The 14,255-nt window shown below is 29.5% G+C and overlaps 1 protein-coding gene across 2 annotated transcripts; it reads right to left on the bottom strand.

Moving 5' to 3' along the window:
* Positions 1-2,620: 2,620 nt before the first annotated feature.
* LOC139513697 (uncharacterized) lies at positions 2,621-13,843 on the bottom strand. Of its 2 annotated transcripts, none has more exons than XM_071302412.1 (3): positions 13,370-13,843; positions 5,913-6,002; positions 2,621-4,530 (listed from the first exon to the last, which is right to left on the bottom strand). In XM_071302412.1, exons 1-3 carry the CDS (start codon positions 13,421-13,423, stop codon positions 4,261-4,263), a joined length of 414 nt encoding a protein of 137 aa, XP_071158513.1. In that variant the 5' UTR covers positions 13,424-13,843; the 3' UTR covers positions 2,621-4,260. The 2 variants fall into 2 exon arrangements, with proteins under 2 accessions (XP_071158513.1, XP_071158514.1); XM_071302413.1 differs by lacking the exon at positions 13,370-13,843 and adding an exon at positions 8,051-8,186.
* Between the last annotated feature and the right edge of the window lie 412 nt (positions 13,844-14,255).

The raw sequence follows: 14,255 nt of genomic DNA, 5'->3' as shown, positions 1-14,255 counted from the left end.
TGTTTTTGTTGTGTCGTTGTTCTCTTTTTATATTTGATGTGTTTCCCTTAGTTTTGGTTTGTAATTATGATTTGTTTTTTTCTCAATTGATTTATGAATTTCGGACAGCGGTATACTACTTTTGCTTTTATTTAATATTTGGACTCGAGACTTAGGGTATTTGCTCTGTTAAATGTTCTTACTTGGTTCGACTAAAGTGCAATGTATAACTTGTTTTAACAAATATGGATGCTTGTCAACTGTTTACACCTATAATCCCCTTTAGAAGTCAATTATATTTTATCTATGTCGTTTGGCTTCTGTCTGTTTTACTTTTACTTGAATGTGTATTATCCTCGTTTCAACTAAAAAGAAACAATCCTACCAGACAATATCATAATCAGAATGGGGGTAAATAATACCTTGCAACTTTCCGATAGATAATGACAATATCGTAAACCGAGCAAATTCTGTTCTGTACTACATTTCTTTGTAAAATAAATTACAATTCAACATTATACCTACTCTAAGATATATATTTCACCTTTCTATTTATAAAAGAATACGGTAGACTAAAATTAATATATAACAAGAGTTTTATTTGTTGACACAAAAAAAAAGATTTAGACCTACATTGTATATAGGTATAGGATGTTGCTAAGTGAACATTGTTAAGTGGACAATTTATTGTAATCAATTCATCCTGGGGTATCTACCAATATATTAAGTGAATATTTAATATTGCAATGAATTTTTATTTATCAATAATTCCTTTAAACATAACTACCAGTGTATATTTTATTTCAACATTTGAAACTTAATTGGAACTTTATTTTTTGAATTAGATTGAACTGTCACTATTTCATGTTTCCTTTTTTATATAAATGAAAATGTGTCGATGTCTTTATGCGATCAGGAATGTAGATATAATATATATTGCATGCTATAATCCAAATCACTATTCATTTAATTTAATAATATATAAAACCCTGTGAAATATACCTTTTATTCCCGTAAAACAAAGTACAATGGTATAGAGACACATAATGAACATACATGGTATATTATTTAAGTACAGATGTATAATAGATGCAACAAGTGACTTACTTGTCCAGATATAAAATTAAGCAGTCACCAAAGTTTGAAAAAGTTGTGAAGTATAGAGTAGTGTGTAACTTCCCTCATATTTTAAAAACTGTCTTTTAGTTTCACAGTTCAGAAGTACCGCCATAGTTATCTCATTTTCTTTTTATATGAAATGTTGAACACATTGGCTTTGATGTAAAGACTGTTGTAAACATAGTACCAGCGGGTTTCTTTCTTTTCTTTTTTTTTTTTGCACTAGAAATCTGTTATAAACATGAAAATAAGGAGATGCAGATACCAGAGGACGCAAAAGTCACCGTTTGGCCTTCAACAAATGGGAATTCATACCACATAGCAAGCTATCAAAGGCCATGCCATGACAAATGCAAAACAAAATCAAATTAGAAAACAAAAGATGTCTGCTTCTCATTGTTGAAGGGTAACACAAAAGAGAACATAGTTTGTATTTATATCAACAATCGGATGTTTTTCCCACCCTGATACCCGGCCTTTTTTATTTGAATAATGATAGTCTAAAGTATATCCACAAGACACTCGTCAGGTTAATTTCAATAACGTATGGGTAATGTATATCAAAGTGGCACTCTAACATCTTTATTTGAGTATTGATTTGTTCAACCTTCATGTTTAAAGGGCGATTGTTTCGGATGTCTTTCTATCTATGCTACTGATAATTTTTAAATGTCGCATGTATTGTTTTAACAACTATGTAAACACTTCTAAATAAAAATAAGTGTCAAATAAACATTGAAACTATGCAGTGTTTATTTTAGATAATTTTGGACAAGGGAGACTTGTTTTAAGACACTATTGTACAGGACATATCAGAGACAATAACCTCTTAGATGTTGCAATGGGGAAACATTAAACGTGACTGATATTTTTGGAAGAATTTGTTCCTAGTGATATTTTATTTTTCATCATAAACTTCTTCGCTTGCGTACTGTTTATATGAACAACAAAAAAAGAGTTTCAACAAGTTTTACTAACCCGTTATTTTGTCTCAATGCAATTTAAGAAAAAAGGAAATCTAACAACAATTTTAAAAGTACTTATCCCTGCTAAGCCAATAAACATTCTTCATCAAATAATTCAAGTTTTACATTAGATCACCAACAGTTTTTGTCTTGGTTCGGGTTGCTCAGTCTTTAGTGCTCTATTTTGTGTTTTGAATATTGTTGTTTGACTCGTTGTCAGTTTATTTTTGACTTATAAAGTTTGAGTGTCATTTTAGTATCGTTTTTTGGAAATTGTCAAGTCAAAGAATATGTCTAAAATGGAACCCAAAGCACAATATAGAAAGAAGTCAGGATTATTATGAAATAGAAATTAAATTTAGACACCCCATCAAGAAAAAGATTAATGGGCCGCAAGGTATAAAGCAGCTTTCAACATAACCTGTAAAAGATTTTAAATGAATACCGGGATACCAGAATTCGTGTCAAATGTGCGTATTAAACTATAGAACTGTATCTAATTTCATAGACAATGTTAATTTAGTTAAAATGGGTTTGAAATAAACATAATATAAGACTGTTTATCCTTATAATTTATTGTTTTCATATATGTCACTCCTCGATCAAACAAATGATATGCAAATAACAATATTTCAATAATTTGACAAACAATTATAACTTCAATTGAATGACCTTTTACATCTCTGTGTCTAACACAAAATATAAAATCTAACAACACAATAAGCTGTATGTAAATAGACGGGTATCAACTTTGCAATGCATTTCGTATCTGATGAAACAGAAGAGAACGAGGTAAACAGGGTACTGGTGTCTTTACAAATATTGATGCTGATCAATTGCAGTAAATACATACCCAAAAAAATAACATTGCACTCACTGCATACAGCAACTGTTTTACATGCATATTAAAGTGGATCTTAAGTCTATATTTCCTTAGATAGATTGTTCTTATACATGGTATACATGGCACAAAGGAAGATTTTACTTTGCTATTTTTCAAAAATATATATCATCTTTTTCAACAGAGTAATCACAATTTGCAATGGTAATACGTGGAAGACTTCAGAATATATTTACAAACTAAATGTAAAACACATTTATAATGTTATATTTTGTATGGGATCCCTTTATCTGAACCACGTTTAGTGTGCTTCTTGTTCTTCCTGATTTTTTGACATTTAGATTATTTTGACGGAGAAAAAAGTAAAGCTCGAAAATTTAAAAAAAAGTATCAATCTGGATTTTTTGGATTTTTCAAAATTCGTTTCGACTAGCTCTATCAAAGACTCGTAATTCTTAAAAAAAGAAAGAATAACATCCAGTCTAACTAAGATTTTAGCTGGGTTTCTATATTAATATATTGACTTTCGAAATTAAAATTGAAAGGAGTCTGTATTGATACTAGCATTAGGAGTATATAATTTGATATGTAACAAATAAAACACAAGCATTGCGTTGTGCAATATTCTTGAGCATGCTATTGTATACATATAGATATCGAAAATGATTTTGTCGCAATTTGTTAATGTGAATAACTCGTCAGTGGTATTTCTAATCTCTATGTTACCCCATTTTTAATATGAATCAAATCTATCATTATGCCTTAGAATGGTCATCGAATACAATTTTCTTTCCGTATAACCTTTAGTTTATTTTTGCTACACGGCCTTTCTTCGTCATTTTTTAAAACTGATTTACTTATGTTTGTCACAGCTGATATTCACATTTAGCACTTCACAGCATAACAATGAGAAGAAAAATTAAAGATGAAAACAAACAGTATTCGAATTAAATAAATAAATGCAAATGTATTGCACGATTTGAAACATGTGAGACATCGTCTTAACTCATGGTGTTTCATTTGAAATGCGTTAAAGTTAAAAAAAATAAACTTTATCGCAAAGTATTAAATAAAAGTCGCATACAAGTATTATTTACTAGCAAGGAAAGTTTCAATAACAAGTTGAATGGAATAATGACTAATTTTTCTTTCAATTATTTAAAGAAAATACAGATATGTATTAATTTTGACTCAATTACTGTTTAATCAGAAACAGGTAATTTATCCATGGTGATGAAATATGTACATTTGACTAGAGTTGGTACGAGGTGTGTTTTGTAATCCGTTTGCATTGCTACTGCCTCTCCACTGTTCTGTCTCAGGACGGATGAGTAATGTTTCATGTCATTGTCTCTCTCATGACGGTGATCCCACATCTGACGAGTAATGCTCAATGTCAATGTCATGAATAGCATCGTAACTGTCTTTGCTACAATGACTGTCCGAAGATAAATTAGAGTCAATACTTGACCGCGAGGCGGCGCTATTTACTGATCGTTTTGCCCATGTCGAACCATCTTCTTCCGGTATAATAGATATCTCCTTGACCTTTGTGTCTCGGTCTCCTCGCTTTATACGAATGTGACTTTTTACAAACTTATAAAATCTTCTGGAATCATTTCGTATCTACAATAGAATTAATAGTGATATTTTCATCGACCGATTCAATACAGAGATACAATTTATATAACTATTTGAAATGCTATAATAAATATGGAAAGCTTCTAAGTTTGGATATTATGACATCGTGTATTAAGAGAACATTTAAGAGGCTAATATAATAGATAATAAATTTGATTTCCTGAAAATCATAATGTAATAATCTAAAAACCATAAATGGTATTCACTTTTATGGATTTGAAGTCCGTCTTTATGAAATGGGTTGTATGACTCATAATTATAAATTTATTTCTTGCAATTTAGGGGGGAAGGAATAATATGAATGTAACCGACATTTTCTTCTGTTACTATTCTATAAGTTTTTGTTAAAGAAATTGATTAAATTTCCCATGCTCTTTTATTAGACTATGATCAGTGCTATCTAAGGTCAGTGTGACAGACTATAAGTACGAAGTATTATGTTTTATTTGTAATTTTTTGTATAAGTTCTATACATTCCAAATACATTTATATAAAATAAGTTGAATTTAATGTATTCTTAAGGATTATAATTTGATATGTTTACCATTTTAGTTTAAATCATTTGTGTGAGAAGGACTTAAGGGACGAATTAATTTGTTTACCAACAATCCAATGTCATTTCATTGAAATAATATGCAACACAGTTTGCATGTATGATTTATAAGTAACAAAGAGCATTGAACTTAAATTCACATTGAACAGATTTCATTTAAATTTGAATTGAATGTAAAATCATTTCTTTATTACATTTATACTTAAAGTGACAGCTAGATGGTTATTTTATATATTTAATGTACACAATAAAATACTTTACATTGGTCGTGGTCATGGTAGTAATAAGAAAACAAGTTGTAAAACAGCAGTACCAGTGTCATTATATTGATTTTATTCATTAGTATAAATGCAGAGTATAAAAAGCGAAATCTTTATATTGAAAAATTATTATAAAAGAAAATAGGATTAAGTAGAAAATGAGACTACATCTTTGCTCTTTTGTTGAAGGTCGTCTCGTTCTGTATTGTCTATTCTATGAATAATGTTTTAATCTATTGGACGATTAGCTGGATTTTTTGTTGTTGTGCCTATGACGCATTTGATCAATCTATTCAATTATTTCACATTTAAATTATAATGAATTCCAAAAGAAAAATAGACATAAAGAAATCATAAAGAAATATATCATCAATATTTCATCAATTTTCATTATTTGTTTTAGCTCATGAAAACGAACTGGCTTTTTCTTTCATGAATTAAAAAAACCCGTAATTTTAACTTATACATTCAATGGTCCGTTTTCTCTAGATCCCTATCTCTTTCGTAATTGATAAAGCTCGTTACTCAGGTTTGAGTTTAATATTTACACTTACATTTGTAACTGTGTCACTTAATGTCTCCTTGGCGGTTTTGGGGCGATTCATTTTCTTTTGTTCGTCGTCAACGTACACACTTTTCAATTCCTGCAAAAAAGACAATGTAGTATAGTATACACATATTATTAACTAATAATATTTTCATACATGTAGATGTTTCAAACGAATTCCATAATTTTGATATAGCATGGCGGACAACAATCACTTGGTTTTAAAAGAGTGATGTTTTACACCCCAATGAAACGCAACATGCATGGTTGCAATTGCTCTATCTCCAGGACAACATTACCGTAATGCGCAAGGATATTAAAAACAAAAAGTTTTATTTTGACTCGTTATTTTTCTCGTTTTAGCTTTAAAAGTACACGAAGTTTAAGAATGGAAAATTTTTTTGTACAGATACATGGTTTTACAAGGGTGGACCGTTCGCACACTTTTAGTATTAAGCGTCCCCGTTTGATACAAAATGTACTTAGGACAATGCTTGTTTACCAAGTAAAAGATGAAAAAAAAACAATCAAGTTGTTATTGTTGCGTTAAACATTACTAATCCAACTATACTTAGTATTACAAGGACGACAAACATACAATGCAACTAAAAAAAGGTACCCGACAATGATCTCATGTTTATCGGAAAGTTAACCTGCTCTATATGTACTCCGATTCCTTATTTATTACCATGCAAGATAATTCGTATTTAAAACGAAAAACATATTGCACAATTCTTGTTGTTTTGTATATTATATCTTTTAATTTTTATTCTATTTCCTAACAACAGCATTGCCAACAGATACAAATAGACACTAAAACAAATGATACATGGTGATTAATTGTTTAAATATCTTCTTAAACTCTAGAATTGTGGGTTTGAACACACAGATTAGTTTGTCAATCATGACACACTGAATCTACTTTAATACATATCAACTCAAACTGTTTATTCTTTGCATTAAAATTCATGATATATACTAAACTAATTCAATAAAGTAAACATGAATATAAAGTATGTGTTATTACGGAAAATTAAGAACTTGTCAAATGTTAGTCTTTTGATGTGGTTTCGTTTAATGGGATATTCAATTTTAAGAAATATGTGCAAAAAAATTTAAAACCACCGTGTTGATTATCGTTTTGAACACTAATTTAAAACTAATATAATGACGCTTTTTAAACCTATTCAACCCAAGTTCTACTTTTAAAACATATTTACTCGAAGTTCTAGATTTTTCTTGATTAAACCAAAGCATCAAAGCAAATAAAATCCACCCTCTATGTCTCCGAAGTTTTAAGTGGTAAAACATTCTAATGAAACAAGGGAGAGGCATGTTATAGTCTATGCGTTCCATGGATTTCAAATATAAACAATATCACAGCCACTAGTATAATTATTTCTTGCTTTTTTATGTATTTTTATCCTTAGTGCGATATAACAAGATTGAATTCTTACACAAACAATTAAACTTAAAAAAAAATGTCAAAAACGATATTCGTGGATAATACCAGAGACATATGTTGCTGATAATATAAACATATATGCCTACCTTTTTGAAAGTTGAAAAAAAATAAAGTTATACAGTGCATAGAGTATAAATAATGTTATTGAACAATTGCGTATTATATCAATAATAGCTGAACTAAATCACCCCTAACATGTCATCTTAGTCCCCTCAAAGACGCACAATAAATTTTTTATCTTGATAAGTTTCAATGTTGTTTAAAAAACGTAAAATATGAATTGTTTTCTCAATTAAAAATCTATGTGGGGCCCCCACCAAAACATTTACTTGCACTGTTTGACAACGGGAGGTGATATCTTCAATTTAATTTTTAAGACGAAAAATTGATATGATTGATTGTAGTGTATTTAACACTGTAAAGAAAATCTAATTTGATCAAATAGCTATTAATATCTAGAGTAAATGTCAATGTATATTTAGAACGAAAAGTAACTGTTCATCATTATTATTACATATAATATTGTGGTCATTATTTCATTTATCTTCAAAAAAACAAACATTACTTGCAACTTAAACAACTTTTTTTTATTGTTCAAAGCATTAATCGGAATCAATTAAATGTGGACATATACAGCATTTCCCCCCTCATTATTTTTTAGTATTACATATAAAGCATACCTTCAATTCATTTGTGTTATCCATTACATAATTATTATGTAGAACTGAAGCCATGCCGAGAATTATGTTCACAGCATATTTACAGAAAACGCCTCAAACCAGAATTGTACCCACAAATGACTAGTACCACCCCGAACGTTTGACTTAATACCTAATTACATATTTATAAAAGAATCAATGTGTGCCTGCAGCAGGCGATTGTCGCTATAGTAACTATAAAACCAACCGATATAAGCAAAGATTGTATATTGTGGTTCTTCTTTACCTATACTTGATTAGCTTAACTGCTCTGCAAATTAAATAAATAATTTAAGTCTATATTAGCTTGAACCTAGCACCATCAACATGCAATGTTTGCACTCATAAAGTTAATGACAGGTGAAAACGTAAGGTACCTAACTAATAAAAAGTTTTATTAGATGTATGTATGTATGTATTCAATGTAACGAGACCATTTGGAAAACTCTTGGGATTTTCCACTGATATTAAGTTTGCATGTGCCATTTACCTCTAATGGTGTAAACAATAGTCAGAATTCATCTTTACCTCTAATGGTGTAAACAATAGTTAGAATTCATCTTTTACCTCTAATGGTGTAAACAATAGTCAGAATTCATCTTTACCTCTAATGGTGTAAACAATAGTTAGAATTCATCTTTTACCTCTAATGGTGTAAACAATAGTCAGAATTCATCTTTACCTCTAATGGTGTAAACAATAGTTAGAATTCATCTTTTACCTCTAATGGTGTAAACAATAGTCAGAATTCATCTTTACCTCTAATGGTGTAAACAATAGTTAGAATTCATCTTTTACCTCTAATGGTGTAAACAATAGTTAGAATTCATCTTTTACCTCTAATGGTGTAAACAATAGTCAGAATTCATCTTTTACCTCTAATGGTGGAAACAATAGTCAGAATTAATCTTTTACCTCTAATGGTGTAAACAATAGTCAGAATTCATCTTTACCTCTAATGGTGTAAACAATAGTTAGAATTCATCTTTTACCTCTAATGGTGTAAACAATAGTCAGAATTCATCTTTTACCTCTAATGGTGTAAACAATAGTTAGAATTCATCTTTACCTCTAATGGTGTAAACAATAGTCAGAATTAATCTTTTACCTCTAATGGTGTAAACAATAGTCAGAATTCATCTTTTACCTCTAATGGTGTAAACAATAGTTAGAATTCATCTTTTACCTCTAATGGTGTAAACAATAGTTAGAATTCATCTTTTACCTCTAATGGTGTAAACAATACTTAGAATTTGTCTTTTACCTCTAATGGTGTAAACAATAGTTAGAATTCATCTTTACCTCTAATGGTGTAAACAATACTTAGAATTCATCTTTTACCTCTAATGGTGTAAACAATAGTTAGAATTCATCTTTTACCTCTAATGGTGTAAACAATAGTCAGAATTCATCTTTACCAAAAATGAAGGTAGACATTTACTAAAAATAGACAGGTAAACAACAGCATAATTTAACATCTTTAAAACTTCAAGACACCTAAAACTCTCACATCCCGTAAATATCACGTCCCACAAATCATACATTCCATATCTTAAACCAAGTCTAACATATAACTAACGACAAGATTTAGAGTAAGCAAAGACCCACACATTATGTGTATCATTTATATATAAAAAAAAACCACACACATATATATTGAAGGAAGATCAAGACAAACACAAAAACACAAGAACCAAAACCTAAGAGAGAAATTCCAAGAAACAAAAAGACCAACTGCACGTTCCTTATAAAAAGATGGAGATAAGCTTTTTAACATATTTTGACAAACCATTAACTACAATCTTTACTGGACGGTTAATTCCAATCAAAACTTACACCTTTTAGCAACATTAAGACGAATTAGAAGAACTTAATTTTTCTTTAACACTCCCAGCTCCTGTCTTCACCCAACAATAATTCCTATATTAGTCCTAAACTCATGCCTTCGTCTAACACTCAAAAACTCAGGCCTTTGCCTAACAATAACTTGTGTAACACTCACAAACTCATACCTTCTCCCAATAATTTCTCGTTGACAGCGATATTCATCGTATTTTTTAAGAATAATAACACCTATTTATTTACTATTTGTTTTAGTAAAACAACTAAGAGAATGATACTTTTGGTTTTACCGATTTGTAACTCGGTTAATATAATAAAATTGAATTTGTTAATGAGAACAAACTCTGCTGTATAATAAATGTGTTAATCTTACGTGGGTTTTAATTGAAGTGTTTAGAACATTTTATGAATGAATAGTAAAGAGCTGATTTCCTTATTCCAGTAATCGATACCAGCATCTTAAAACTACGGAAATCAAGTATTGATTGTATATTTTAATGTTATTCAGTCACGTATTCTCTAATTTCTTACATGAGTGAGAAAAAAAAATAATAAATTAAAATATTTTTTATTGTTTTTTCTCTGAAGTTTTGAAGGGATAGACAAAGTTACACAATTACTTTAAAGTTTGTTTAGGGTTAGATCCCTTTTAAAATATTGAAATGAAATGCCAAAAAATATGTAACCTGCATACATAAAGAAAATCAAGAAATCGGGATTTTGGTAATATTTGCTTCTAAATTATATGATATCAAAGTATGGATTATTTATTTGTCAGTACTGCTTTAACTTGGTCTTATTCTACATATTTCTATGCTATTAGAATAATGTCACAGTTCAAAATGACATAATAATATGACGTAAATAAAATATATATCCTTTACAAGCTTTTCACATTATTCATCCTTTGAAATCGTCATTGAACTATTTTCTAGTACTTTCTGTGTTGAACAATAGAACGTAAGACGAATTGCTGAATGTTTTAAAAGTGCAATATCATAGAGTCTTGTTACAAAACAATTTCGATCAATAGATATATCTATTGTTTGCAAAACAATCAAACGAAACCATTTCGTTACATTAAAATAATAAAATGAAATATAATTTACCCTTGGAGGTTATAACTGACAGTTTGGTTATTGTATTAACTCAACAAGCTTGATAACAAAAATCTAAAACTGGTAAAAACCAAACGTGCGTGATGACCAACCAGACAACGGGAATGACAGTTTATCCTTAATTTAGCAATTTTGAAATCAAATCTTGAGGAATTTTTTTAAGTATTATATTGATAGTCATATTGATTGTCATGCTGGAATATTTCATTTTTCTTTTTTAAATATATCTGTCACTGTTAAAATAGGAAAGGTAGGCTGAGTATTGGTTGGTTGTACTGGAGATAGCAATCCCATAAATGTTCAAAAATAAAAGGAACACCGCTTTATGATATGGTCTTTTATCTAAATAGAAATAGGTTACTGGGTGTTTTTGTATTGGAGAAAAATTCCTTCGTATTATAGTGATTCATACAAAACATAGAACAAAACCCCTTATCAATAAATAAGTTTTTTAATTAATATTTAAGTCGATTGTTACAAATATCTTAAGATAAAAAACAGTTTCATTTCCATGATTTCACCTTAAAATGAACCTACTTGTTACTGAAGTAAAACGAAGTAATAATTATCGGGATGTAAGTCGTATAGTTTTTTATTGCTGTATCGTAAATTAAAGGTTGTACATTTGTGTTTGAGATTCGTATCATGGTGATAAGGGAAGCATAATGTAATTAAGCAGCTTTCTTCTGATATAACTGGTCTTCCGTGGCATACAGAAACCTTAATGGTATTATGGGTATTGTAATTGCTACATCTTTTTGTTTCCAATACTGTTTTCAATGTGTTTTTATATATACATATATTATGAATATGATGTACTTCAATGAAACACCAGCGGCACAAAAAACAGCAGATGCGAATAGGACGCAGCATACAGTCTTCTTAATGGAAAAAGACAAGTCGTCACAGTATCCATATGCAGGATTAATTTAGTAAACCACTGGAATTTTCTGATTGGCTCTGCTTATTTGGTATTTGCTTTCTAATGTTGGTTTTCTTTGTTACAGTCTTTGGTAATGAACTTCTGATTATATGCAATTTTTACATAAGCAGTTGTTTTAAGCATTTTTGTGACTTTACTTTTTCGCCAGTTTTGTGGTAATGAGGTAGATTTAACAGTTAAAATCAAGAAAGACTAACCATGCTTATAGATTTTACAGAAAACTCAATTGGTTATTTTATTAATACTTTGTTAAGACGCAAGAAAACATGATACCTTTAAATGTGTCTTCCGTGTATGTACGATTAAAGTATAAAGAGATAATTGAAAATAAGTTTGACTAAGTAACTTTATTCCAACATATGTAGTCTTCATGTAGGTAACAAGATGATAAACACTATATTATCTAGATCTCGATTTCAGTGCCAGCATGACATAACAACTGTTTATATAAAAGAGGAATTTTTCTTAAATTTCAGATGAGTTAAATTGTTTTAAAGTGCGTTTAAGACTCAATATTAAAACTGCTGAATGACAATATGTTTTTATATTTGTGATTTCAGACGTAAATATTGGACTAGATAAAAACACCGTAGACCATCTTCCTTTGAATGAGTATTTGATGTTTGATAACCGTTGCACTATTAAAGTATCCAGCTTAGTCGGCACCCGTCCAGTTGTATAGAAGGTCACAGATAACCACTGATTGGTCTATACAGTTCAAGTAAAGGTATTGTCTTATATCTTAGGGGAGGTAAAATATGAGACATGATATTAATCAGATTTATAAATCAAAATATAAATCTGGCACATTAAACAATATTTTACTAATTAAAGTTGGACCAACTTACAATAAACTAAAGGAAAGACAAAAAGAACAAAATACAAAAAATTGACATATAACTCTATAGGACATTGGAAAACGAGCAACATTTTATGATACTGATAATAAAAAAAGACCCCAAATGATTGAAAAATAAAAATAAGACTATGTATGCAAAGTTTGTTACTAAAATGAAAAAAATAATCAACTGTATATTTATCACTTCGTTATCGTGATGGAGTGTAATTGAGCTCATTGAAAAGAAGGGAAACTGGATAATTATACCTTTATATGCATTTTCCGTGTTTGTGCAACTGATGCGTTGTTAAGCCTTGGCGAGAAAGTAATACAAATTCAACTAAGTAGAGCCAAAAATTCTCAAATGTAATTTTCATGTATTTTTAGCGAATTTCGATTCTGCTACAATAAACGAAACAGTTCACAAATGATACACTCATACATTAATCAATTGAATGAATATGTTCACTACATTTTCAATTAAAAAAAGAAGTACCAACTTATTTTTATTGTAATAAGCCTGATGTCATAAAGAATTTTTTTCAGATATAAGAACTTACCTTCATTGATTTGAACATATCAAAATCTGTAAAACTGTGGTCCTTGTCGCTCATTGTTACAGTATACTATTTAGCTTTCAAAAATGTCTTGCAGTAATGACGTCTATTTTATAATCCTCCTGTTTTGTTTCACTTTTCCCTCTTATAAAGAATATCTAGTGTTACATTTAGTCCTCTTGGGATGCTGAAGAACCATTAACTCTTTAAAACCAATCACTTGCTTAACTTGGATAGATCGTAACATCCACTTAGGTATGCTTTAGTACTACTTTGTTAATTAGAAATCAATCACTTGTTTCACTGTCAAATACAACGGTTGTTCTGTTACAGTAGACTAATTGATGAACATTTAAAGAGATTCTATCACATGTTACCTGACCCCCTATGGCTTACCTGTACAGGTAACTATTTTTGATTTATCAAGTATTGCTTTACAAAACAAAGGTTTAATCTCTGCATGTGACAAAACATATCAGATTGCACACTTAGTAATTGATATCTTAAATGCCTTGTTTGAACAAACATAGCAACGACTTTGATAATTCTATCAATGCCATGCGCTATTAACAGACATCTTAACCTTTAAAACTTTTCTTACTTATTGTTTTGCGTAAATGATAGAGTTCATTAAACTGTGTAAAAATCTTCAGTAAACAAACCTATCATTTGAATTACATAAACAAACCTGTCATATGAATTTCATAAACATCAACTGTTCTTGTATAAAGGCACGTCTTTGTTATGTTTTATTTTCAAATGTGATGAATGTAAGTTCTTTAATAATACAATATTTTTGGAGAGTAAACACGTTGTTTACAGCTGAACATTGCTAATTAAGCAAGATATACAGTATGAAAAAGTAAAGTCACAAAAATGCTGAACTCTT

Source organism: Mytilus edulis, chromosome 2 (assembly GCF_963676685.1).
Source record: "Mytilus edulis chromosome 2, xbMytEdul2.2, whole genome shotgun sequence".
Taxonomy (NCBI): Eukaryota; Metazoa; Mollusca; class Bivalvia; order Mytilida; family Mytilidae; genus Mytilus; species Mytilus edulis.
This window is presented reverse-complemented; position numbering and strand designations above follow the sequence as displayed.